The sequence below is a fragment of the Apostichopus japonicus genome, chromosome 20 (genome assembly GCF_037975245.1).
Source record: "Apostichopus japonicus isolate 1M-3 chromosome 20, ASM3797524v1, whole genome shotgun sequence".
Taxonomy (NCBI): Eukaryota; Metazoa; Echinodermata; class Holothuroidea; order Aspidochirotida; family Stichopodidae; genus Apostichopus; species Apostichopus japonicus.
Window position 1 is genome coordinate 19,224,534 of NC_092580.1, and position 25,757 is coordinate 19,250,290.

At 36.8% G+C, this 25,757-nt stretch overlaps 3 protein-coding genes across 3 annotated transcripts; all 3 read left to right on the forward strand.

The window, feature by feature from the left end:
• Window positions 1-4,875: 4,875 nt before the first annotated feature.
• Window positions 4,876-10,664, forward strand: LOC139961708 (uncharacterized). The gene is made up of 6 exons (XM_071961124.1): window positions 4,876-5,051; window positions 7,002-7,053; window positions 7,708-7,872; window positions 8,432-8,563; window positions 8,831-9,091; window positions 9,836-10,664. Exons 1-6 carry the CDS (start codon window positions 4,959-4,961, stop codon window positions 10,060-10,062), a joined length of 930 nt encoding a protein of 309 aa, XP_071817225.1. The 5' UTR covers window positions 4,876-4,958; the 3' UTR covers window positions 10,063-10,664.
• A 2,816-nt stretch (window positions 10,665-13,480) lies between these two features.
• Window positions 13,481-19,118, forward strand: LOC139961710 (uncharacterized). The gene is made up of 6 exons (XM_071961126.1): window positions 13,481-13,657; window positions 15,157-15,208; window positions 16,123-16,287; window positions 16,881-17,027; window positions 17,335-17,595; window positions 18,203-19,118. The coding sequence occupies exons 1-6, from the start codon at window positions 13,565-13,567 to the stop codon at window positions 18,427-18,429; spliced, it is 945 nt and encodes a 314-aa protein (XP_071817227.1). The 5' UTR covers window positions 13,481-13,564; the 3' UTR covers window positions 18,430-19,118.
• Window positions 19,119-19,272: 154 nt separating this feature from the next.
• LOC139961717 (fibrinogen C domain-containing protein 1-like) lies at window positions 19,273-25,111 on the forward strand. Its single transcript, XM_071961145.1, has 5 exons — window positions 19,273-21,191; window positions 22,684-22,729; window positions 23,543-23,703; window positions 24,146-24,407; window positions 24,747-25,111. The coding sequence occupies exons 1-5, from the start codon at window positions 21,141-21,143 to the stop codon at window positions 25,010-25,012; spliced, it is 786 nt and encodes a 261-aa protein (XP_071817246.1). The 5' UTR covers window positions 19,273-21,140; the 3' UTR covers window positions 25,013-25,111.
• Window positions 25,112-25,757: the final 646 nt, after the last annotated feature.

Below are 25,757 nucleotides of genomic sequence, written 5' to 3' on the forward strand. Positions count from 1 at the left end.
GGACGTAGAAGACGGTAACTAGATGAGGGATCACCCACCACCACTCCTTACCCTCACCCGGCCGCCCCACCTCTGTTCGACAAGATTCGAGCAAAATGGTATGGATGCCTCTTGAGTAGATGTTGAGCGTGTTGGACGGCTTAATCATTTTCTGGCAGGCCCCTTCCACCTTCCCACGGTCCCCCATATATGCCCCTTATTCAAGTAAATTTCCATTTCACCCACTGACCCCACCCCTTGACCCCTGCAGTAATACGACTACGTACCCTGACTAATATACTGCGGCCGTCCATTACCAGGTGCTTTACATGAAGCAAACAGCAGAATCATAATACTGACATTAAAGGTCTACGGACAACAAGACAATTTGTCCCATATTCAGTACATCTGTTGTGTATGCTAATCCCATTCAAAAATTGGTTGAAATGTTTCGTAAAAACGCTTTCGTTTCAAAGGTATACACATTTGAAGTACTGATAAATATGAGAAACTCGTTTAATATGTGCAACTTATTACGTAGAGTGTTGCGCTCATCAGAATTTCTTATTTGCGCCCTTAATAAGTTAACCCCAAATGACAAGCCCACATAAATCATTTGAATAAAGTGATATTCCTCTTTTGAAAGAAGACAATTAAATATTTCACAAAAAAAATCGCCTTAGGCCACAAACCTGTTTACAGTATCCTTGAAACGAAGGTTGTGAAACAAAGGAATTACATAATACAAATTAAGCAGTCACTCCCCCTACATCCTTAATGTGCATAATTAGTTAATGTTTAGAAAAGAGTATTGTTTTACCACCACATACATACTAAGTAGTTTTCACGATCTCGAGTGGTTCTGATAGTAAGGTGTGAATCAAAACACGTAACATATAAACAAGGACATGCACACATATGCACTATATAGATAGATATATAAACGGATGGACGGACGGACGGATGGACGGATGAACGGATGGATGGATGGATCGATGGATCGATCGATAGATAAATGGATTAAGTAATCATTGGATGAAATTTCGGTAGAAAGAATTGCTAATGATCAGTGGCACAACCGCGTATACTCCTGAAGGGGTGGGGGAGGGCTGACAAGTTATTACAAAATTCTTTGTGTATAGTGTATCAATATGTAACATGACAATGCCATACGACCTTTCCAAAACTTCTTAAATAGAAGAGACACCATCCCCACCCCCCTCTTAGATTCTTCAGATATTTGGAGACAAAACTTCATTATTACCCCACCTTTACTATATAACTCCCCTCCACATCCCACACAAAGACACATTCAAATAAAACGTATCCCTTACGCTTACTTTCATTATAGTACATTATATACATAATATGGATACATGGATTACGAATGGTATTTTGACTTCCATTAAAAGGAAGCACAAACTTTACAGACGTCAGTTAAAGTCTCCTACAGTTATGTATACAAGTCTATGTATACAACGTATCGTAATAATCAGACTTTCGAAAAAGCTCTATTTTGACAATAAATTTAATGAGAGCAAAAATAACACAAACCATACATGGCGTACTATTAATGAAATGTTGCACAATAACCGTAAAGAATCATCATATCCTGCTGTTTTCAAAGATGGTGACCAAGAAACCAGTGATGAAAATATCATTGCGAATAACTTCAACAATTTCTATGTAAATCTTGGACCATCGCTTGCTAGTAAAATAAAAAACAAAGGTAAATCACATGAAACCATCTGTGATAACAATAGTCATTCAATATTCACATTCCCAGTCACTGAAGAAGAACTAATTAAAACTGCAACTTCCAACTTGAAACCCAATAAAGCAGCAGGATATGATGATTTTAAACCTGGTATTATAAAAAAAAGTTATTCCTTTTATTGCTAAGCCTTTGACCCATATATGTAATTTATCATTTAACACTGGCGTATTCCCAGATAAACTTAAAACGGCAAAGGTTATACCAATCTATAAAAAGGGAGATTCAAATGTATATGAGAATTATCGACCGATTTCACTGCTTTCCTGTTTTTCTAAAATCATAGAACGACTTATGTTCAATCGCATATTTAATTTTCTTAACCAATATAATATTCTTTGTAAAGAACAGTACGGCTTTCGACCCGAACATTCTACTGAACTGGCTTTGGCAGATGCACTTAACAGTTTACATACTAGTCTTAATAATGGCAAAAATTGCATTGGTGTATTCCTCGACCTTTCGAAGGCGTTTGACACGATCGATCATACCATCCTTATCAATAAATTATTTTCATACGGCATTAGAGGAACTACTCTCAACTGGCTTGAAAGCTATATTTCGAACAGATATCAGTATACCTTGTATAAAAACTCTAGATCCGATCTTGCTAAAATTCGTTGTGGCGTTCCACAGGGTTCAGTCTTATGTCCTTTGTTATTTATTCTATATATTAACGATATTTGTCATGTCTCCAAACTAGCCAAAATCATTCTCTTTGCTGATGACACCAGTATTTTCTACGAGAGCGACGACATAATCACATTATCTTCCAACGTGTCAAATGAATTAAATAAATTCTGTAATAGGTTTTCAGCCAACAAATTATCACTAAATGTACAAAGAAGTAATTACATTGTCTTTAATACTCGTAATACACTTATTTGGAATAAAGATATATGTATGGATGGTAAAATAATTAAGCAAGTTTATACTACTAAGTTTTTAGGTGTAAATATTGATTGTAAACTTAGCTGGCGCAACCATATTTCAACTATTTGCAGTATAATTGCACGGAATGTTGGCATATTATCTAAGTTGAAATATTATCTATCGGAAAACATACTCAGAACACTATACCAGACCCTGGTTGTCCCGCATCTCACTTATTGTTCCATTATTTGGTCTGGTACATACAACACCAACCTTAACAATCTTATAATACTCCAAAAGGCAGCCATTCGCCACATAACACACTCAGCCCCACGTGAGCACACCAGTCCCCTATTTAAGAAACTCAACTTACTAAAATTGCACGATCTCATTAAAGTTAAGCTTGCATTATTTGCCTACAAGACCTGGAATGGATTACTACCAGCTGCCTTTGACAATTTTTTAACCAGTAACAGAGATGTACATAATCATAACACGAGGCATGCTAATCATGTCCACTATAATCTCTACAATACCACCATTGGAACTTTAAGCCTACAAAACCGTGCAACAAAAACATGGAATCTTCTAATGAACGATTTAAAGAGTAAAAAGTCAGTCACATCCTTTAAGAAGTGGTTTTGTAAGGAAATAATAGCTAGTTACTGACTAAAACTAAATTATACCTGTATGTAATTACTATATATATATATTGAACATTTAATTTGTACTTATATCTATGTATGTATTCATACACATATATATATATTTTGTTTTTTCTTTTCTTTTCTTTTCTTTCTTCAGGGAGTCTTCCACATTGTTAAGCTTTTAAGCTTTATGGAAGACTTCCTCCACTTTGTACTTTTGTGGCAAACAAATAAAAAATAAATAATAAAAGTCTTATATATTAGGAGATAACGTCTTAATTAACCCTATAGTGTGGGTGTTCTTCTATCAACCTGGTATAGTTTTAATTTTAATGACCATATTACATCCAGATGACCCCCAATTAAACTGATATTTTACACGTTTCGGACGGAACCATCCAGATGTGCCAGTTTACTCTTGTTTGTTCTCTTGGTCATGTTTCAAACAAGCCGTTGTAAATCCTCCACGAAGACCAAATAGGAAGGGTTCTGGTATCACACATAGGAAACATGATATACCCTAAGTTATCCTTGTTATCAAAATAACAGGATATATGTAAATAACAAGGTATATGTAAATTATGTTATACGATGTTTGTTTTGCTGTTCCTCAAAAGCAAAAGACGTTTTAACCACTCTTAAAGAATTCAACCGCTTGGAATATTTCACTATTATATCGACCAATGCTTGTTGAGAAGTCAATGGTTATACACCTAAAGAAATGTACCCTTGCAATATATGTAGCAACAATTACATGACACCGTAACAGGGGGCCTTTTGTTTGGACTTCTTCCCATACCAAGATATAGCAACCCAGATAAAAAATATATAACTAACAAAAAGTCTTCCTAAGTCAAAGAATTCAAAGTTAAAAAGTCAGCTACAAAATTCATAAAACGTAACCTACCTGGTTTGGTAATTTATGTGCAACGTACGAACCTTCTACCTCAACATATATATATGTACCCATAATCTACCACCTTACTAGTTAGAAAACACGTGAATTCTACTCAGTGAGTCATAATTCATTTTAGGTTTTAGGGTAAAATTGGAGAATCTATGCCATGCAAACGAGATAACAAGCTTACGAAGGAAAACAAACCGACTTAACACCCCTGCCTTAAAGTATAGTGTAGGCACCACACGGTAAACTCACCACCTCACAAGTTTAATCTTTGTCGCCAGTGTATCACAATTTGACAAGCTGAATCCTTTAAATCTCTGGATTTATTGTTGTAAATTATTTTTCTTAATTTGCAAGAGACAGAATATATTGGAGATCTATTAAGAAAATTTCCAAATATTTTTATTCGTACATAGAGGATATTAAATGATTGCAACTCGTTATGACAAATGTCAAAACTTGGATCTACAAGATATTAAGAATATCTTCAAGTTTCAAGTTTGCATTATATCAACATAATTATACACTATATTCCTTTAATAACATGCTAAGGATCAAATTGTAATAATTTGAAATGCAGTAAACCAAAGAGGAAGTTTTCCAGTGAAACAAAATCTTATATTAGGCCTTTATGCTATTTACAATGGTAACAAAATATTCACTTTTATATCAAATAAAAGTAGTCTATATTTCACAGCCCAATCGTGCTTCTTATAGTCTTGATTCAATTCGCGAACACACACTGTTCTGTTCTAGGAACGACTTTTCTTCGTCGGAAATCATGGCATATTACATAAATATTATATTAATTCTGATGACACTTTGGGGGAGTAACTTGTCTGCAAGACTGGATAATTCCCCCGGTAAAGACAAGGTGAGTATTTCTCAGTTACTTTCTATGACTATAAATAAATAAGTACTAACCAATCCTCTTCATTTGACATCGGTATACATAAAAATCATAATATCTCTTAAAATTCCTGCTGTGTCGCTTTCTGGCTTGGATCGAATGAACTTTTGGGTTTGATCCCTGGTTGTACACAGGTACTGTGCCTTGAGCAAAGTCATTACATATGTGTGATCGCGAGCGACTAAAGTGCTGGGTAGCTCAGTTGTTAGGATGCGGGGTTCCATGTAGTTTCTGTAAGCTTTTCAAGCAATATAAACTATTTTGTATAGCACGATCTTATGAACACGATGTGCGTACATTTCAAGTCATTCCGTTACATTATCCTTGCTTCATGTAAAGGCAGAATAAGTAGTTGTTACATTACCGACTTGAAAGCCTATGTTTTAAACTTCACGATGCTGAACAGTCATGTGCGTGGAGAGTTGGGCGACAATGGTGTAATCATGCATATATGAATACTGTAAATTAGGTTAATAATTAGCTCTAAACGAAAGGCTGTGCTGATTAATACTCTTTATTTCTGGGAGGTTGAAAAAAGGGAGGTGTACACCTGGAAGTAAATTCGTCCCTGGTTGAATGTAAACAAAAACACCCGACTGAACCATTATACCCGACTGCCGACCCAATGTTAGTTTTTATATAGGTTACCCATTGTCAAGATTAGCTGCATGTCCCTTAGATAAGTTTGTTTACCATTACCAATGACCATATATGAGATTGGGACCACGGATGTCTGTGTGATGAAAAGTCTATTTTGGTTTGACCGGCCAGGGAAATTGAGCTCACCATCTACCTTCACTGGGTGTAGGCCGTATGAATTCTACAAGCCAACCTTTTTTATCGACCTTGCCACAGTTATAGCCCAAATGATAGAATATCTCCAGTTTTTTTTTCAAACTTATTGAAACATTTGATATTTTTAATGGGTGAATTTTATAGAAACAAAATGTATTTTGATATGTTGAAGGTCATTAAAAATAATGCTATCATTCCAGATTGATTTCCTAAATTTCCTTTTAATTTGTGATAAAGTCCCCAGTAAAATATCATAAGCATTTCAATTGAAGTGGTTGGACAATATAGTTCTCAACAAGAAATCATGATATTTTATGACCTCAAAAATTAAGGCATTAAATATTTGTTAAGGACAAATGGTGTTGAATGGCATCAAATGGTGCTCTGTCCTTCAAGTGATGTTAAAAGAACATATTGTTGTTGAGTTAATGGAATTTATAAATCAACCATGGATTAACAGTCACTTTAAAATCTTCACCGACAAGCTGACGTCATCATCAATTTAGCCTTATGGGAACTTTTCAGGAGGATAGCATATTGTAGAAATGGATATCGATCCAATACATCAATTCCACCTATCATTCACCTTAAATAGTTCCTTGTAGCAATCTATGAACTTGGAATACGAAAAGTTTCTGCGATTGATATCAGCTCTATGTTACAACTAAGTAACGCATAATTGCTTTGCTTATTTCGTCTAAATGGCTTACAGTTCATAACAACAAGAAATACACGTTAAGTCGTATGTACTTCACAAATGTAGTTAAGATGATGGAAATAAAAGCACTATTTCCATCTAAGCCATCTTGCCCAGACAAAGAGGGATCTCCCTTCCCCCTCCCTCCATTTCCCTTCCTCACCTTCCCTTGCCCTCCTTTCCCCTCCCTTCCCTTTCCTTTCCCTTCCCTTCCCTGCCTTCCCCTCTCTACTCTTTCCTTCCCTTCCTATTCCTTCACCTTCTTTCCCCCTCTCTATAAGCGAGTCACTTCAGACCCGTCCCCAGGACGGACATCAACCAATTTAATATGTCTAACCCTACCCCCCTCCCCCTCCCTTCCAACAAATCTCGGATTCTTTCTATGAAAGTATAGTTTCACATGACTTCCTCTTCGTCTTCAGCTTAGAGAACGAAGAGCCAGTGATACTGAGCAGGATGTGAGTACGGTTCCAGGTATGTTGAAACTTTACATATCATCAGTATATTGGCTCAAAAGTTGAATATCCGAACTAATGCCAGTCATCAAGTATCCAATTACATATTTAAATCTTTCAGAGAGGCAAGGGTTTTGAGGTAGTGGTATCAAGATATTTTGTTCACTGTAGCTTGAATAAGGGAGACTATTATAAGAATATAAGGACAAGTCTGACAAGTGACAAGATATCGGGGAGGGGCGGGGGAGTGATTACAGCCCATGACACGGGGCTACATATATTAACGAATAGTGTATCGTAATAATAGAAAACACTAATAATAAACATAATTCTGATGTCCAAATGGCTGAAAATCAAAATGTTTGGCGTAGGATCATCTGCAGGAAGCTGAAACTGTTACACTTTAACTAAACAAGGAATCTTTCAAAGCCACGCCATTCTTACTTCGGAATATGTGAATTCATTTAATACGAAATATCGGTAAATTCGTTTACCAATATGATAACCTTGTCTTGATATTTCAATATTAGTGCTTTCAATAACAATCCTTGATTTTCTTGTGTTTCTGATTAATAGTTGTCACTGCATATAGCATCTAATAGACTGAAAGTTTCACTGCCCTCTTATGACAAGCAAAGACAAATTTGTTTTTCCATTTTCCCTTTATTGACAGATCTGAGTACACTATTGCAATCGCAGAGTAATTTCCAATCGGCGTACTTCCTTGGTCAGTGTTTAATGTGCCCACCTGGTCCACAGGGCCCAAATGGCCTACGAGGTGAACGAGGCATGCCAGGGAGAGATGGCAGAGATGCGATCTTGATCGGCTCTTCTCCAGGTACAATGATAAAGTGTGAAATCGTATGTTTAACTACATAGTTTGCGTCACCCTGAAAACCTTTGTGGTGATGCTCCCTTATTCTGTTAATGCAGATGATAATGTTTCAGACAAACGCAACTATAGAAAAGGTTTCAGCTAGTGTCCTGGGTCATTAAATGTATGGTTGCTTGCCTTGCACCACAAAGATGTTGTGTTGGATATTACGTATATTGAGGTCAAAACGTTTCATGTTTTGGTAAACAAATAGATATTTTGCTTGAATTTTTCTTTCGGTCGATTTCTGCGAATCAGGCAAATGTTTGGCAAAAGATTCTTTTAGACCGGCAAGATACAAAAATTATTATTAATATACTTTAGTTAAGAATATTGAATTTTCCACTACCAATAACAGCATTCTGTTAAACTATCTGATAAACTTGTAGGTATCACCTGCGGAAAAGTTTATATACGAGAAGTTTCTTGTAAATTTTTTGGTAACATTGTTCAAAAGAACAAATCATCGGTCACTCAAAAAGGAAATCAATTACTAAATAAAGATATTCTCTTGTTTTCATAGTGTCTGCTGAAGTACCCAAGTATGATAACAAAGATCGTTATGATGCGTCTGTGGAATACATCCCTCTTGGAGCCAAATACACACGATGGGGAAAGCCCTTCTGTAGAGAGGATGCTGAACTTATTTATGAAGGTAAACAAGTTGAGAAACAGGCACACAAGTTGTTGACATGTTGCATTTGCATTTCATTAAATTAATTTTTTACATCAATTAACAAAAAAACGTAACTTAATAGGAATTAGTTATTTGTCAAATGCATTTTAACAGAATAGTAAGTTGAATTTAACATCTAAATATAATTGTATAAGTACGTATAAGTAAATGTATGTATGCGTGTATGTGTGTATGTAGGTACGTACGTACGCATTATTTACTCGACTGTCGTTTGAATTGATACAGGGGTCATGGCAGGAGCTCACTACAACCATGCTGGCGGGGCTTCCAATTATCTATGCCTATCCAAAGATCCTATTTTTGACGAGCCGGTGGCAGGCTTTCAGCACAACGCTTTTCTCTATGGTACGGAATACGAGACCAGTGCTTCACAATCACTACCTCACTTACAGAACACGGAAGCACCTTGTGCTGTGTGTCTAGCACCTTCCAGGACCATCACTCTCATGGTTCCAGGGCGCACCGAGTGCCCCACCGGGGAAAGAGGTGAGTACTGGTATCGCGGATAAACTGATACATATCTTGGCAATCATTCATAATCTCTTCCGGCCGTGATCGATACGGTTTATAGCCTCGTCATGCCGATATTATATATTAAGCCATTTCACAGATATTTCGTGTTGTTTAGCAAATAACAAACCGATTATGTAAATCGTAATGAGTTGGAAAATCAAGAACAGTGAAAAAACTTCCAGCCTCCACCGGGATTCGAACCCGGGCTGCCGCTTTGTACGCGGACACCCTAACCAACTAGGCTATGGACGCTGATTGTATGTCCAGAGGTTCTAAACCGGTAAGGAAGGTCGTTAATCCACTGTAGGCGTTTGTCACCTGCATCGAACAATACTATTTCTGTTTTCATACTTGCCTTACTCTAGAGGTCAAACATGATACACACCAACTCGAAAATCATTTGTGATTCCTAAAGCCGGATCTCGAAAGAGATAATTTGAACAGACTTTATGTTAATGAAATGGAGGTAAACGACGAAAGGCAAATGAATAATTATATAAATGAAAATCGTAATGAGTTGGAAAATCAAGAACAGTGAACAAACTTCCAGCCTCCACCGGGATTTGAACCCGGGCCTTCCGCTTTGTATATATATATATATATATATATATATATATATATATATATATATAGATAGATAGATATATATAGATAGATATATATATTCATTTTACATGGTTATGTATATATACATTCCCTTTCATGTTTTCTGTATAGACTGGAATCTGGAATACAAGGGAATACTCATGTCACAGCACCACACGCAATCTCGCACTGAGTACATCTGTGTCGATGCTGAAGCTCAAGGGATAGCCCGGACTTCCGGGGACCATAATGGAGCTTTACTATACATTGTTGAGGCAACCTGCGCTACAGGAGGAGGGTTACCATGTCCAACTTACACTTCAGGCTATGAAGTGACCTGCGCTGTCTGCTCTTTGTAATTGAACAAGATAAAATTGATACTTGCATTTGACTTTGTTTGTCAAAAATCATCACACAGGGTTGTCTTCCAGAAATTAGCCTGCAGGGGTGGGCTAAAAAAATTACCTTACAAATGTGGCTAAAATGTGTCCTGGGGAGGATATACCAAAACGAGGGTGTCTTCTACATAGAACAATACGGTGCTTTAGAACGTGCAAAAATATATCTAGATAATAACTTTGTTTCGCGGCAAATCCCCCCACCACCCTCCTGTTCACCTCCTTTGCATCTATACCACGGACGTGGTTGGCATTATGGTAATTGAGCTCCACAGCAGTACTATAGTTAGTTACAGTATAATGTTAAGTCATATACTGTCTTCGGCAGGAAGAATTAATTAAGTATTTTCAAACTCGAGTTTCTATGTCCAGTTTCTCTGCATATTTTGGATGCATTTATAACGCACTGAATAATATATACTTGTAATACTGATTCGGTCATTCAAGAGAGCTGTTTCTAAAGTGTCATGTTTTAATGTTTTTTATTAACTTCGAACCCTGGTTAAGACGTTCTTTTAACAAATGCGTGATATAACGAAATAAAAGTTAGGTGAATGCCTGCAGTGGTCGGTTTAGATTCTTATTTTTTTTTTTTTTTGGGTATCATTTTCTTTTATTCTTAAAGTTCCTCGAGCTACTCCTCGAGCTATGTTCATGTATGGATAACTTGTGTTCCAGATTCAACTCATAACATCTGGCTTTCTCAATAGTATATGCTACTAGATATTAACGGACGTTGAAGACGGTAAATAGAAGAGAGATCACCCACCACAACGCCCCAGCCCTTATGGACAATATTCGAGCAAAATGGCATTGATGCCCATTGAGTAGATGTTGAGCGTGTTGGACAACTTTATAATTTTATGGCAGTCCCTTCCACCTTCCCCACGGCCCCCAATATATGCCCCTCACTCTAGTAAATTTCTAATTCACCCACTGACCCCACCCCTTGACCCCTGCAGTAATACGACTACGTACCCTGACTAATATACGCGGATGTTCATGACCAGGTGATTTACATGAATCAAACAGCAGAATTGTATTACTGATATTAAAGGTCTACGGACAACTAGACAATTTGTCCCATATTCAGTACATCTGTTGTGTGTGCTAATCTCATTCAAAATTTGTTGAAATGTTTCGTAAAAGCTCATTTCGTTTTGAAGATATACACTATTTGAAGTTTTCATAGAACTGAGGATCTCATTAAATATCTGCAAAACTATGACGTAGAGTTTTGCGCTCATCAAAATTTCTTATGTTAGCCCTTAATAAGTTAACCCTTAATTACAAGCCAACGTATATCATTTGAATAAAGTGATGTTCCTTTTTTGAAAGAAGACAATAACATATTTCACTTATAAATCGCCTTAGGCTACAAACCTGTATTCAATATCCTAGAAACGAAGGTTGTAAAACCAGAAGAATACCATAACAGAACATGAGGCAATCACTCCCATTACATCATAAATGTGCATAATTAAACTAGAATTCATGGCAATTGATAGATAGATAGATAGATAGATAGATAGATAGATAGATAGATAGATAGATAGATAGATAGATAGATAGATAGATAGATAGATAGATAGATAGATAGATAGATAGATAGATAGATAGATAGATAGATAGATAGATAGATAGATAGATAGATAGATAGATAGATAGATAGATAGATAGATAGATAGATAGATAGATAGATAGATAGATAGATAGATAGATAGATAGATAGATAGATAGATAGATAGATAGATAGATAGATAGATAGATAGATAGATAGATAGATAGATAGATAGATAGATAGATAGATAGATAGATAGATAGATAGATAGATAGATAGATAGATAGATAGATAGATAGATAGATAGATAGATAGATAGATAGATAGATAGATAGATAGATAGATAGATAGATAGATAGATAGATGAACGGATGTATGGATCGATGGATCGATCGATAGATATATGGATAGATAGATTGATTAAGAAGAGGACACCCTCCCCTACCCCCCCCCATATTTTCTTCAGATATTTGGAGACAAAACCTCATTGTTACCCCGCCTCTCTAACTCTCCTCCACACAAACACACAAGTTCAAATACAACTTATCCCTTGCGCTTATTTTCTCAGATAAAGTTATACATGAAAGTCTAACATAAACACAGATATCGTCTTACTAAAGCCCTTTTGGAGCGTTTTTCTATCAATCTGGTATAGTGTTAGTATTAATGCTCCCTTCTACATCCAGATGACCCCCAATTAAACTGATATTTTACACTCTTCGGACGGAACCGTCTAGCTTGTCCAAGCTTACTCTTGTTTGTGCTCCTGGTCATGTGTCAAACAAACCGTTAAAAATCCTCCAAATAGACCAAATAGGAAGGGCTTCGGTATCACATATAGGAAACATTATATACCCTACATAATCCTATATTCAAAATAACAAGGTATCTATAAATTCTTTCTTTAATTGGTTTTAGGATGTGTTTTTTCCTGTTCCATAAAAAAGATGTATTAACCGCTTTTAAAAATATCAAACGCTTGGAATATTTCACTGTTATATCGACCATGCTTGTTGAGAAGATACTTGTTAGTTACTTAAAGAAATGTACTCTTGCAATATATGTTAAAACAGACTCCCTAACGGGGGAGGGGCTTTTGCTTGGACGACTCCCCCCCCCCAGATCAAGGGTATGGCAACCCATAAAAAATACATAACTAACAAAAAACTTCCTAAGTCAGCGAATTCAAAGTTAAAATATCAGCTGCAAAATTCGTAAGACGTAACCTACCTGGTTTCGTAATTGCAACGTACGTAACCTCTGCCTCACCATATATGTACCCTTAATCTACCACGTTATTAGTTGGAACACACGTGAACTATTTTTAGTGAGTCATAATTAATTTTAGGTTTTAGAATAAACATTAGAAAATCTATGCCATACAATCCGACTTAACGTACCTGCCTTGAAGCGGAATCTGTGGAAATATATTAAATCTCTGGATTTATTGTTGTAAATCATTTTTCGTAATTTGCAAGAAACAGAATATATTGGAGATCTATTAAGAAAATTTCCAAATATTTTTATTCGTACATAGAGGATATTAAATGATTGCAACTCGTTATGACAAATGTCAAAAATTGGATCTACAAGATCTTAAGAATATCTTCAAGTTTCAATATTGCATAATATCAACATCACTATACACTACATTCCTTTAATAATCAGCTGAGGATCAAATTCTTATAATCTGAAATGCACTTAACTAAACGGGAAGTTTTTCAGTGAAACACAATCTTATTTTAGGCCTATCTGCTATACTTACAATGGTAACAAAATATTCACTTTTTTAAATTAAAGTAAGCTATAGTTCACAGCCCAAATCGTGCTTCTTATAGTCTTGATTCAATTCGCGAACACACACTGTTCTGTTCAAGGAATGACTTTTCTTCGTCGGAAATCATGGCATATTACATAAATATTATATTAATTCTGATGACACTTTGGGGGAGTAACTTGTCTGCAAGTCTGGATAATTCCCCCGGTAAAGACGAGGTGAGTATTTCTCAGTTACTTTGTATGACTATAAATCAATAAGTAAGTAATCAATGCTCTTCATTTGACATCGGTATACATAAAAATCAGAATATCTCTTGAAATTCCTGCTGTGTCGCTTTCTGGCTTGGATTGAATGTAATTTAGGGTTTGATCCATGGTTGTACACAGGTACTGTGCCTTGAGCAAAGTCATTACATATGTGTGATCGCGAGCGACTAAAGGGCTGGGTAGCTCAGTTGTTGGGATGCGGGGTCCATGTAATTTCTGTAAGCTTTTCAAGCAATATAAATTATTTTGAATAACACGATCTTATAAACACGATGTGCGTAAATTTCAAATCATTCCGTTACATTATCCTTGCTTCATGTAAAGGCGGAATAAGTAGTTGTTACATTACCGACTTGAAAGCCTATGTTTTGAACTTCACGAAGCTGAACAGTCATGTGCGTGGAGAGTTGGACGACAATGGTGTAATCATGCATATATGAATACTGTAAATTAGGTAAATAATTAGCTCTAAGCGAAAGGCTGTGCTGATTAATACTCTTGATTTCTGAGAGGTTGAAAAGAGGGAGTAGTGAATTCGTCCCGACTGAATGTAAACAAACACCCAGACTGAACCATTATACCCCGACTGCGCGCCCCATTGGTAGTTTGTATAGGTTACCCTTTGTCAAGATTAGCTGCATGTTCCTTAGATAAGTTTTGTTTACCATTATTAATGTCCATATATGAGACTGGCATGAAAAGTCTATTTTGGTTTGACCGGCCAGGAAAATTGAGCTCATCACCTCCTTTCACTGTGTGTGGGTCTTAAGACTTCTAAATTCTTTATCGACCTTGCCACTGTTAAGCTGACATCATTATCAATTTAGCATAATAAACCTTAAATAGTTCCTTGCAGTAGGCTATGGAACTTGGAATAGGATAATAGAAATATATAAAATTTAAAAAAAAAACTTTTTCGATTGATATCAGCTCCATGTTACAACTGAATGACGCATTATTGTTTTGCTTATTTCGTCTAATTGGCTTACATTTAATATCAACAAATGACACGTTAAGTCGTCTACATTGCAACGTTTAACATTGTACATCACAAATGTAGTTAAGATGATGGAAATGAATGCACCATTTCCATCTAAGCCATCTTGCCCAGACAAAGAGGGATCTCCCTCCCCGTCCCGTACATTCCCCTTCCTTCCCTCCCTTCCCCTCTCTATTCTTTTTCTCCCTTCCCCTCCCTACTCCTTCCTTCCCCTCACTTCCAATTACTCCCCCCTCCCTTCCATCCCTTCCATCCCTTCCCCCTCCCTTCCCCTCCCTTCCCCTTCTTTCCACTCCTTATAGCCCAGTCACTTCAGACCCGTCTCCAGGACGGACATCAACCAATTTAATATGTCTACCCCTCTCCCTTCCAACAAATCTCGGATTCTGGTTACTGCATGACATTGATACGAAAGTAAAGTTTCACGTGACTTCCTCTTCATCTTCAGCCTAGAGAACCAAGATCCAGCGATACTCAAAAGAATGTCAGTACGGTTCAAGGTATGTTGAAACTTTAATATCATCAGTATTGGCTGATATTTTGAATATCCAAACTAATGCCAGTCATTAAGTATCCAATTAAATATTTAAACTTTTCAGAGAGGCAAAGGAATTGAGGTGGTGGTATTAAGATATTATGTTCGCTGTAGCTTGAATGGGGGAGACTATTATAAGCATAGAAGGACAAGTCTGACAGGTGACAAGATATCGAGGGGGGGGGGGTGTGATTACAGCTCATGGCACGGGGTTACTAATATATTAACGAATAGTGTATCGTTATAATAAACACATTTCTGAACCGTAGATATCCAGGAAAGACTATGTCCAAATGGATAAAATATCAAATAGGCGGTGAAAAGATGAGTCTTTATTTGTCGTTTATAATAACTTATATTAGAAACGTGTTTAATTTATAATGGCAAAGAGCTTCATAAAGGAGGGACTGTGAATGCAAATGAGGTGGCTCCAAAATGCGTTATCATTATTCATAAAATAAATGTATTTGTAGGTCGAGAGGTATATTGATGACTTGTGACAAATGATTGGGATGTGCTCTGTAACTTTGAGAATTTCGCATTACTGACGCTAAACAATTACCACGAAGGGAAGATCCGTTATATGGCATTACTTTGTTTGGCGTAGGGTCATCTGCAGGAACCCAAGCCACGCCATTCATAATTCGGAACATATTTTATTTCATGTATAATACAAAATATCGGTTACCAATCGTTTACCAATATGATAACCTTGTCTTGATATTTGAATATTGGTGCTTTATACAAATATTCATTTTTCTCTGTCTCTGATTAATATTTGTCACTACATATAACATCTGTTAATTAAAGCGAAAGTTTCACTACCCTCTTATGACAAGCAAAGAAAAAAGTATTATCCTTATTTCGCTTTATTGACAGATATGAGTACACTATTGCAATCGCAGAGTAATTTACAATCGGCGTACTTCCTTGGTCAGTGTTTAGTATGTCCACCTGGTCCACAGGGCCCAATTGGCGAACAAGGTGACCGGGGAATGCCAGGGAGAGATGGCAGAGATGCGATCTTGATCGGCTCTTCTCCAGGTACAATGATAAAGCGTTACATTCGTATGTTTATCTACATAGTTTACGATACCCTGAAAACTTTGCAACCTTCTTTATGGTGATGCTCCCTTATTCTGTAAATGCAGATGGCAATGTTTCAGACAATCGCAACTATTGAAAAGGTTTCAGCTAGTGTCCTGGGTCATTATATGTATGGTTGCTTGCCTTGTACTACAAAGATGTTGTGTCGGATATTAAGTATTGAGGTCAAAACGTGTTCATGCGCATGTGTCCATTTAATGTTTAGGTAAAACAAAGAAAGATGTTTTTGCTTGAATTTTCTTTCGCTCGATCTCTGCAAATGAGCCAAATGGAAAAAGACCCTGTTAGTCCGGCACGATACAGGTATATAGTGATCCCTAAATTCTCGACGAGTAATATGCTTTACAGCAGAAAATTAAACTGTCCACTTCCGATAAAAGCATTCTGTTAAATTGTCTGATAAACTTGTAGATACGATATCACCTGCTGAAAAGTTTTTTTTACGAGAAGTTTCTAGTAAATTAACTGAAGAATTGGTAACTTGGTCTCGGCAAAAAATCAATCCATTACTAAGTAAAGTTATTCTCTAGTTTCTATAGAAGCTGCTGAAGTACCGGTACCCAAGTATGATAACGAAGATCGTCATAATGCGTCTCAGGAATGCATTCCTCTTGGAGCCAAATACACACGATGGGGAAGGTCCTCCTGTAGAGAGGATGCTGAACTTATTTATGAAGGTAAAACAAGTTGAAAAACAGGCACACAAGTTGCTGACATGTTGCATTTGCATTTAATTAAATAAATGTATATCATTAATTAACGAAAAAAATAGCTAAATAGGTCCTAGGTATTTTGTCAAACGTATTTTACAGACTAGTAAGTTGAATTTAACATCTTTATATAAAGATTATTGTATTAGTCCTTATTAGTATTAGTGTATTAGTGTGTGTGTGTGTGTGCGTGTGCGTGTATGTGTGTATGTATGTAGGTACGTACGTACGTACGTACGCATTATTTAATGGACTGTCGTTTGAATTGATACAGGGGTCATGGTAGGAGCTCACTACACCCATGATGGCGGGGCTTCCAATTATCTATGCCTATCCAAAGATCCTATTTTTGACGAGCCGGTGGCAGGCTTTCAGCACAAAGCATATCTCTATGGTACGGAATACGAGACCAGTGCTTCACAATCACTGCCTCACTTACAGAATTCAGAAGCACCTTGTGCTGTGTGTCTTGCACCTTCCAGGACCATCACTCTCATGGTTCCAGGGCGCACCGAGTGCCCCACCGGGGAAAGAGGTGAGTACTGGTATCTCGGATAAACTGTGCATATCTTGGCAATCATTCATAATCTCTTCCGGCCGTGATCGATACGGTTTATAGCCTCGTCATGCCGATATTATATATTAAGCCATTTCACAAATATTTAACTTTCTACCTCTCTTTCATAAACACAAGTACTTCCTCAACGTTGCTAAAAGAGGTAAATCTGTTTACAGGTCACGCATTTCAAGGGTTTTGCTAGCCTGAAGAAAACACGGCTGCGCTCCTGATCCCAAACTTCTATTGCATTTCGATTGTGGAACTCCGAGTTTTGTAACAAAATATTTGATTTTGTTAAATACAGCATCTGGCAACAACGGACGCATGTTTTCATCACGGCAGTATGTCTATTGTTCACGTTTAAGCAATAACATGCGGTATGCCAACAGTTATGCACACAATGATGAAGTAGGTACCTTTACCACGATATGTGTAAAATTACTATAAATACAACTACAAATAATCCAACTTCCTGCGCGTTTCTGAATAAGTTATCAAATGAAGAAAAATTTATACTAAGATTTATACGTCAGTGATGATCGTAAATATATAATTACTTTCATTTTCATTTTTCTTTCTATAGACTGGAATCTGGAATACAAGGGAATACTTATGTCACAGCACCACTCGCAAACTCGCACTGAGTACATCTGTGTCGATGCTGAAGCTGAAGTGATACCCGAGACTTCCGGGAACCATAATGGAGCTTTACTATACATTGTTGAGGCAACCTGCGCTACAGGAGGAGGGATACCGTGTGAAACTTACACTGCAGGATATGAAGTGACATGCGCTGTCTGTTCTTTGTAGTTGAACAAGATGAATTTTAAACTTGAATTTGTATTTTACTTTGTTTGTCGCAAATCATCAAACAGGGTTGTTTTCCAGAAATTAGCTTACACAGGGGGGGGGGGGGGGGCAAAATAACCTTACACATGTGGCTTAAATGTGTCCTGGGGAGGATATACCAAAAGAGGGTGTCTTCTACCAAATACCGTGCTTCAGAACGTTCAAAAATATATCAAGATAATAACTTCTTTTTTTCGCGGCAAAGTCCACCCCTCCTTAACCCCCCCCCCCCCCCCACTCCCTCTTTGGCACCTCATTTGCATCTATACCCACGGACGTGGTGAGCATTATGGCAAGTGAGCTCCACGGCATTGCTATAGTTAGTAACAGTATAATGTTAACTCATATACAGTCATCGGCAGGAAGAATTAATAAAACATTTAAAATCGAGTTTCAATGTCCAGTTTCCCTCTGCATATTTTGGTTGCATTTATAACGCACTGAATAATGTATAGTACTTATTCTGATTCGATTACGCCAGGGAGCTGCTTTCTAAATGGTCATAATTTATTTAGTTTTACTAGTTAACAACCGAATCCTGGTTAAGACAGTTTATCCACTAATCTCAGCCTCGTTTACAAAGTCAGCATCACAACCTGCTATGGATAAATGCGTGATAAAACGAAATAAAAGTTAGCTGAAAGCCTGCAGTGTTCGGTTTTAGAATCGTTATTGTATTTTGGATTCACTTTACTTTATATTTAAGTTCCTCGAGCTACTATACGTTCATGTATGAATAACTTTGTATTCCAAACTCAACTGGGTGTCATCTGGATTTCTCAATATAATATGTTACTAGATATTAACGGACGTAAAAGACGGTAACTAGATGAGGGATCACCCACCACCACTCCTTACCCTCACCCGGCCGCCCCACCTCTGTTCGACAAGATTCGAGCAAAATGGCATGGATGCCTCTTGAGTAGATGTTGAGCGTGTTGGACGGCTTAATCATTTTCTGGCAGCCCCCTTCCACCTCCCCACGGTCCCCCATATATGCCCCTTTATTGAAGTAAATTTACATTTCAACCACTGACCCCACCCATTGACCCCTGCAGTAATACGACTACGTACCCTGACTAATATACTGCGGCCGTCCATTACCAGGTGCTTTATATGAAGCAAACAGCTGCAAACAGCATTACCGATATTAAAGGTCTACGGACAACTAGCCAATTTGCCTCATATTCAGTTTGTATTTGTTGTGTGTGATAATCTCAATCAAAATCTGTTGATTTTTTTTTCGAAAAGCTCATTTCGTTTATACACATTTAGAGTTTTGATAAATCTGGGAATCTCATTAAATATGTGCTAACTATGACGTAGAATGTTGCACTCATAAAATGTTACTATAAGCCCTTAATAAGTTAACCCCTAAGTACAAGCCCACATATATCATTTGAATAATGTGATGTTCCTCTTTTCAAAGAAGAAAATAAAATATTACATACACCAAATCGCCTTAGGTCACAAACATGTGTTCAGTATCCTTGAAACGAAGTTGTAAAACAAAGGAATAACATGAACAGAAACTCAGGCCGTCACTCCATTTGCATCATCAATGTGCATAATGAGTTTATTGAATAGAATATTGTTTTACAACAAAAATGTGTTACGAGTAATGTATAACAAACACTACTCTTTTCCATAAAAAAAACCGTTGCTTGACCAAACAGTTGGTCGCTACTAAACTTTGGCAGAGAATATGCAATTGATGCTCTAAGTAAGAAATGCTCATGCCATGGGTGATTTAGTCTATATCGTCGTTACAGTTCGACGCGCCACGCTATCGATGGTATACTCGCTTACGGTGATGCACGTTATGATTGTTTACTTGGCGTTCCATGAAACACGAGCAATCAACTTGGATCAATTGAGTTTCATAATGTTGCGTTGTATAGTATGACACATGTAATGTTGGATTCTACATATTACCTTTTACCTGCATTCCATGATACAATCAAACAAAGGACGAATATTTTGAAATGGTTTACATATTCCTATGTTGATAAATTTCATGCTACTCAGTACTCTTAAATCCCATATTATATCAAACTAGTTCGGCTTGACTTGACTTAGTTTCCAAAACATAATGTAGCAAAATATGGAACATTGGAAGTGGTGAAGTGTCTGGGCTCAATACCGTAATAAGCATCGCATCAAAATTGTTTAACATCTTAATCCTTAAAATTCATTTGGTGGGGAAATATTGGCGTTTGCCTTGATATAATAAATTGATTAAGAAATATATAAAAAGCGATTAGCACCAGCTGTTTCAAAACGTATATATGAAGTAAATGCACCTTCAGCTTTCGTGTACAATGCGCAAGTTAACATAAACACGGCCTTGAAGTATCGTGGTATTAATTATCATTTATAATTGTATCCAGCTATTGGAAAACACTGATTACAATCTAAAGTCCTTTCAAACAAGCTACACACTGTCAATGAAATTACCATTAATCAGAAAACTTTATTTCTTCGGAAAGTTTTAATAGCAGTACAGAAGTCACCTGTTTATGAAGTAATTTAACTAATATGGAATATACGATACCGTAGTGTGCCATATAAATCAAAACATTTTCCAGAGGTTTTCATTCGATACAGACGTAACACTGTCGTGATAGCAGTACTCCTTCTACAAATCAAAGAAACAGCTCTTCAGATTTAACATGCATCATCTTTGGGCGGTTTTCATGTGTTTCGGCAGTTTTCTTCCAATGGTAAGTGGTCGTCATACTTCCTGCTTAAAAGCAAAAAGCTTATGAACATAGGGTATATCAGTAATGCTTGATTTTCGTCATTCTCAGCTAATCTTCAATAAGTTAATATCACGTATTTCTATCATACTTACCGCCTTAAGAACATTGAGTGACTCACAGACTGGGATTGGCAATATTAGTGTAAAATACCAGAGAGAAGTTTTCCGAAGTTAAATTTCAAATACTTTCAAACCCGTTTTATTATACAAAGGGTCAGCACCACTGATAAGCTTTTGTTTGTGACGGGGAAATGGATAACGACAATTGCTCTTTTTTTTTCTTTTCTTTTTTTTACCCTGAAGAAAGTTGAGAGCACTTGTTACGGGGCTGCAGAATAACACCTGCTTACTTTTTAGAAGAAGAAAGTTTGATCCTAAGAAAGAAATTCTCTTTTAAACAAGATATATTTGGTTGGTTTTTGTGTGTGTGCGTGGGGAGGGGGGTGGGGGTGTTTGTGTTCTAGTGTCGCCATCAGAGCAGCTGTTATAAACACATATATCAGATTTGTTTTTAATCCTATACTTGAAGAGTTCTTTTATAAATTTAACTTTGCAGTTACAATTTAAGAAGACAATTATTTAAGAATCTCTGGAAGTTTTTGGCTCAGTAATAGGTTTTCTATCATGTATGTACTAGTTTATTTGCCCCATTTCGAGCCATTCCTCTGAATAAGTTAACTTTCCCCTTCGCAAAGTGTGCAGTGAAACAACACAAGTTTTAATCAATGTGTAAATTTGAAATAACAAATATCATTGACATCTTATTTCAACACATACAGGTTTACTATAGATTGTCATCTCAATTGTGTAATTATGAAGAGTGCTCCAACTAGATTTGATACTATAAACGCAGAGTGAATCGGTGACGTCACGACCATGATCGCACCGTTTAAGTTTCTTTAGATGAGTCGAGGGAACTGGGTTAGGTTATTCAAATGTAATTTTCTCTTTGAGCCTCTAATTAAGTTTGGTAAATGCTTTGGCGTAGTGTTTTTTTACATTTCGGGTTATGCTTCGATAAATTATGAAACACCTCTGCAACTACTTCTTGTTACATAGAAGAGCCGTATGCGTAACCTAGAAAGCAATAAATGCCCTGAGTATATCACTCGCAGTGGAGACAACATAGTTTCATTACCCCTGTCAATATGTCGTTGGTATAGAAACACAATTGTACAAGATATTACGTCACGCCACATAGCCAAAATAGAACGGCGCAATACTATACAAAGCATTCTGTCAGTACAGTATATGCACGATAGTTGTAATTATGTATAGAAACGATGGAAGCAGTGAAAAGACGCAACAAAATATTCGTGTTTTCTCTTTAATTTGAGTAATTGTCATATGACCCTTTCAATGTAATATATCAGATTTAAAGGTTCTGTTTTGTCACTTTAGTGAAAAACGTTGTATTGTCCTCTTATACACCTTCATTGTTTCACTTATTACAGATGTGCGGGCTTTCAAATGTTTTACCTAATAAACTTGGAGATACCTGTGAGTACAACTTACGTAACAGCATGGATCATAATGGATTATTTCTTAATTCTCAAAATAATAATAATAACAAAAATAACCATATTAAAAACACAATAATATTAAATGTATCCCCCCCCCCCTTCCTCCCTTAAATATCGCATCACAATTCGAAGGGACGGTAATTCTTAACATAACCTTGCGTTAGACTTAGTTGATATTTAATATAGGCACCAAATTGCCCCATTTAACATTTACACTTTTCAATTTTTCTGGATAGGACGCCAACTTATACATGCTGGACAAGGGAGCTTCCAATCAAACCTATTTATATAAAAACAAATGCAGAAACGTCAACACTTTGCATTAAATAAACTATTTATCAATCACCTTCGAATACATATTTTAAAATTTATATATGAAAATTCATATCTTTCAGCAAACAATCAGCCAGGTTGGACATTTTACTAATGCTATTACTACTCTGTGTTGTCCATGCATATCACGAGATATTCCTACCGTCAGTGCAAGTTCTTTGAAGCCTGACATAAGAAGTACAGATTATTAGATACTAAAAATGTCCCAACTTAAACGATTTAAACAGTGGCTACAGGACAACACCTGATCATCTGTAACTCTTCAACAACATATACAAGAAAAGGAAAGAAATCCAGAGAATATGTGTAAAGTATTTGAAAAAGTTCTTTGGAGGTATGGGGAAATTGACCATTAATATTCCATATTTTTAGGCAGTTTATAAGCTTTAGTGAAGAGTTTGCAAGAACAAAAATTACTTTTAAAACCGATCTAGTATAGCTGTTTCCCTTCTTACAGGTGTATATGAAATCCCACGGGACTGTTCTGACATCAAGCACTGCATCGATACTACTCGCAATCAATCCCCAACAAGTGGTGCCTACACCATCCAACCATCTACATACAGTCAACCGTTCTACGTATACTGTGACATGGACACAGATGGTGGTGGATGGACGGTAAGATCAATATGGTACAATATTAAAACCAGATTCTTCATCAACTTCACTTTACGGTTACTAAAACGATTCAATTCATGTTTCCAGATGAGCATATTATAATAGTAACATTGTACGGAAACAACGGACAATCCAGTAGAATTTGCATCCCGAGGTTCTCAAAATGCACAAGTTGCAAACACTTGATTGAGAGAGTAAGTATTTGCTAATGAAGTAACGTGCGGATAGTGACGGGCAAAATTTATATTTAAAAAAAAAACCAAGAGACAAGTAGACTTAGGAGCAAACAGACAGAATGTCAGTCTGACCTTCAAGACACAAAGTTAAAATATGCTCAATGCTAGATGATAGCGGTATGACGACAATCAAATATCGAAGCTAAAGATCTTCTTTTTTGCATTAATTTCTTTTGCATTTCCCATCTTCTTCTTCTTTTTGACAGGTTTTCCAGAAGCGCCTCGATGGATCTGTGGGGTTTTACAACGGATGGTCGAGCTACAAGTACGGATTTGGTAACATCAACTCAGAATACTGGCTGGGAAACGAAAAGCTTTTCTATCTCACCGCACAGAGTAACTACGAATTAAGAGTTGACTTGTCCGACTTCGAAGGCGCGAAACGGTACGCACGCTACGATTCTTTCCGCTTAGGCGATGAAGCCACCCACTATGAACTGCTGCTTGGAGCGTACAGTGGAAATGCAGGTAAATAGTAACAAACAGGTATATGTAACTGTAGCGTTTTTATATTTATTCTCTATAGTGTCAAGTTTAAAGCACAAAAATACATGTCAGAGACAGAAAGGAATTTAATTTCTCCAAAATGTATTCTTAAGCCCTGCAGGTGGGATGGGCCATTTAATGCCAGGGTCGGGCGCCGGGTCAACTATGCTATATACCGGGTCCCCGTCTTCAACTGTTCATATATCCCGTGAACTATTTCATGATAGTTTTGAGCTAAACAAAAACAACTATAACATAGACTTTTCAAGCCTCGTATTGAGAAATCGCGAAATTTCTCACATAACAATTCTACTGTTGCAGGAGATTCCTTGGGATCTCTTCGAGGAATGTCTTTTACCACGAAAGATGCAGACCGTGATTTGCACGATAAGTTAAATTGTGCGAGTCATCACAAAGGAGCTTGGTGGTACACGGCATGTTATCAACAAGGGTCAAACTTGAATGGGCTCTACCATGGCGGCCCGTATACCTCTTACCAGGACGGAGTGGTTTGGCTATCCTGGCATGGAAGTTCTTATTCCTTAAAAACCACAGAGATGAAAGTACGACGCCTTAATTCTCTTTAAATCAGATATGTAGGTACCGTCTGAGAAATTGAATTATTCATTTACTTAAAGTTCAACTTAGTGCAGTGGCTTTTAATTGCCTCTTCTGAGCAATTTAAAAATAAAAAAGATATTGAAATCAATCACGTCAACTTAGCTTCTTTTGTCCTCTCTTGAACTGTTTTATCCTCTTGCTTTTTTATTATATTTTTTCATTCACAAGCTAACATTTTGAAATTGAGGAAACTACAATATGATGGTTTGTCTGTAACAATCCTAACAATGCTGATGCAAGTATCATCACGATGACTAATCACCCTGAAGAAATTAAATCATTAAAATTTGTAACAAATCCACATGCAAACGGAAATAGGAAATTGAAAGCAAAATGCTCCCTGGATCTACACCGTTTGCTTAACCTGCTCCAATAGTTGCAAGTCCGCATGTGTATTCTTTGCGCACAACCTTCAAACTATTAATCCAGAATGCAGCCAACATGTCATCTTTCGAGAAGACCAAAACTGATCAAAAAGGTCAAATAGTTACTATTCATACTTTTATTCCTCAGACTCTCGAAGTACTTAAGTCTATTAAGTGTGCTCAAAATATTAAAATATATATACCATCCATTCCTTCATGCAAGCAGGCCCTCATAGCCTAGAATTATAGTGGGAGAAGACCAACAAAATTAAAAATGTACGCAAATTTAAGGAGAGGCACAACAGTCGTCCTATAACTTGTGAAACACAAAATGGTGACAAAAAGG

Coding starts and splice junctions, on each gene's coding strand:
- LOC139961717 (XM_071961145.1), top strand. CDS start 21,141: ATGCATCATCTTTGGGCGGTTTTCATGTGTTTCGGCAGTTTTCTTCCA. Junction 22,730..23,542: donor TAATAAACTTGGAGATACCT/GTGAGTACAACT, acceptor CCCTTCTTACAG/GTGTATATGAAATCCCACGG. Junction 23,704..24,145: donor CAGATGGTGGTGGATGGACG/GTAAGATCAATA, acceptor TCTTTTTGACAG/GTTTTCCAGAAGCGCCTCGA.
- LOC139961710 (XM_071961126.1), top strand. CDS start 13,565: ATGGCATATTACATAAATATTATATTAATTCTGATGACACTTTGGGGG. Junction 15,209..16,122: donor GAATGTCAGTACGGTTCAAG/GTATGTTGAAAC, acceptor CTTTATTGACAG/ATATGAGTACACTATTGCAA. Junction 17,596..18,202: donor GTGCCCCACCGGGGAAAGAG/GTGAGTACTGGT, acceptor TTCTTTCTATAG/ACTGGAATCTGGAATACAAG.
- LOC139961708 (XM_071961124.1), top strand. CDS start 4,959: ATGGCATATTACATAAATATTATATTAATTCTGATGACACTTTGGGGG. Junction 8,564..8,830: donor TGCTGAACTTATTTATGAAG/GTAAACAAGTTG, acceptor GAATTGATACAG/GGGTCATGGCAGGAGCTCAC. Junction 9,092..9,835: donor GTGCCCCACCGGGGAAAGAG/GTGAGTACTGGT, acceptor TTTTCTGTATAG/ACTGGAATCTGGAATACAAG.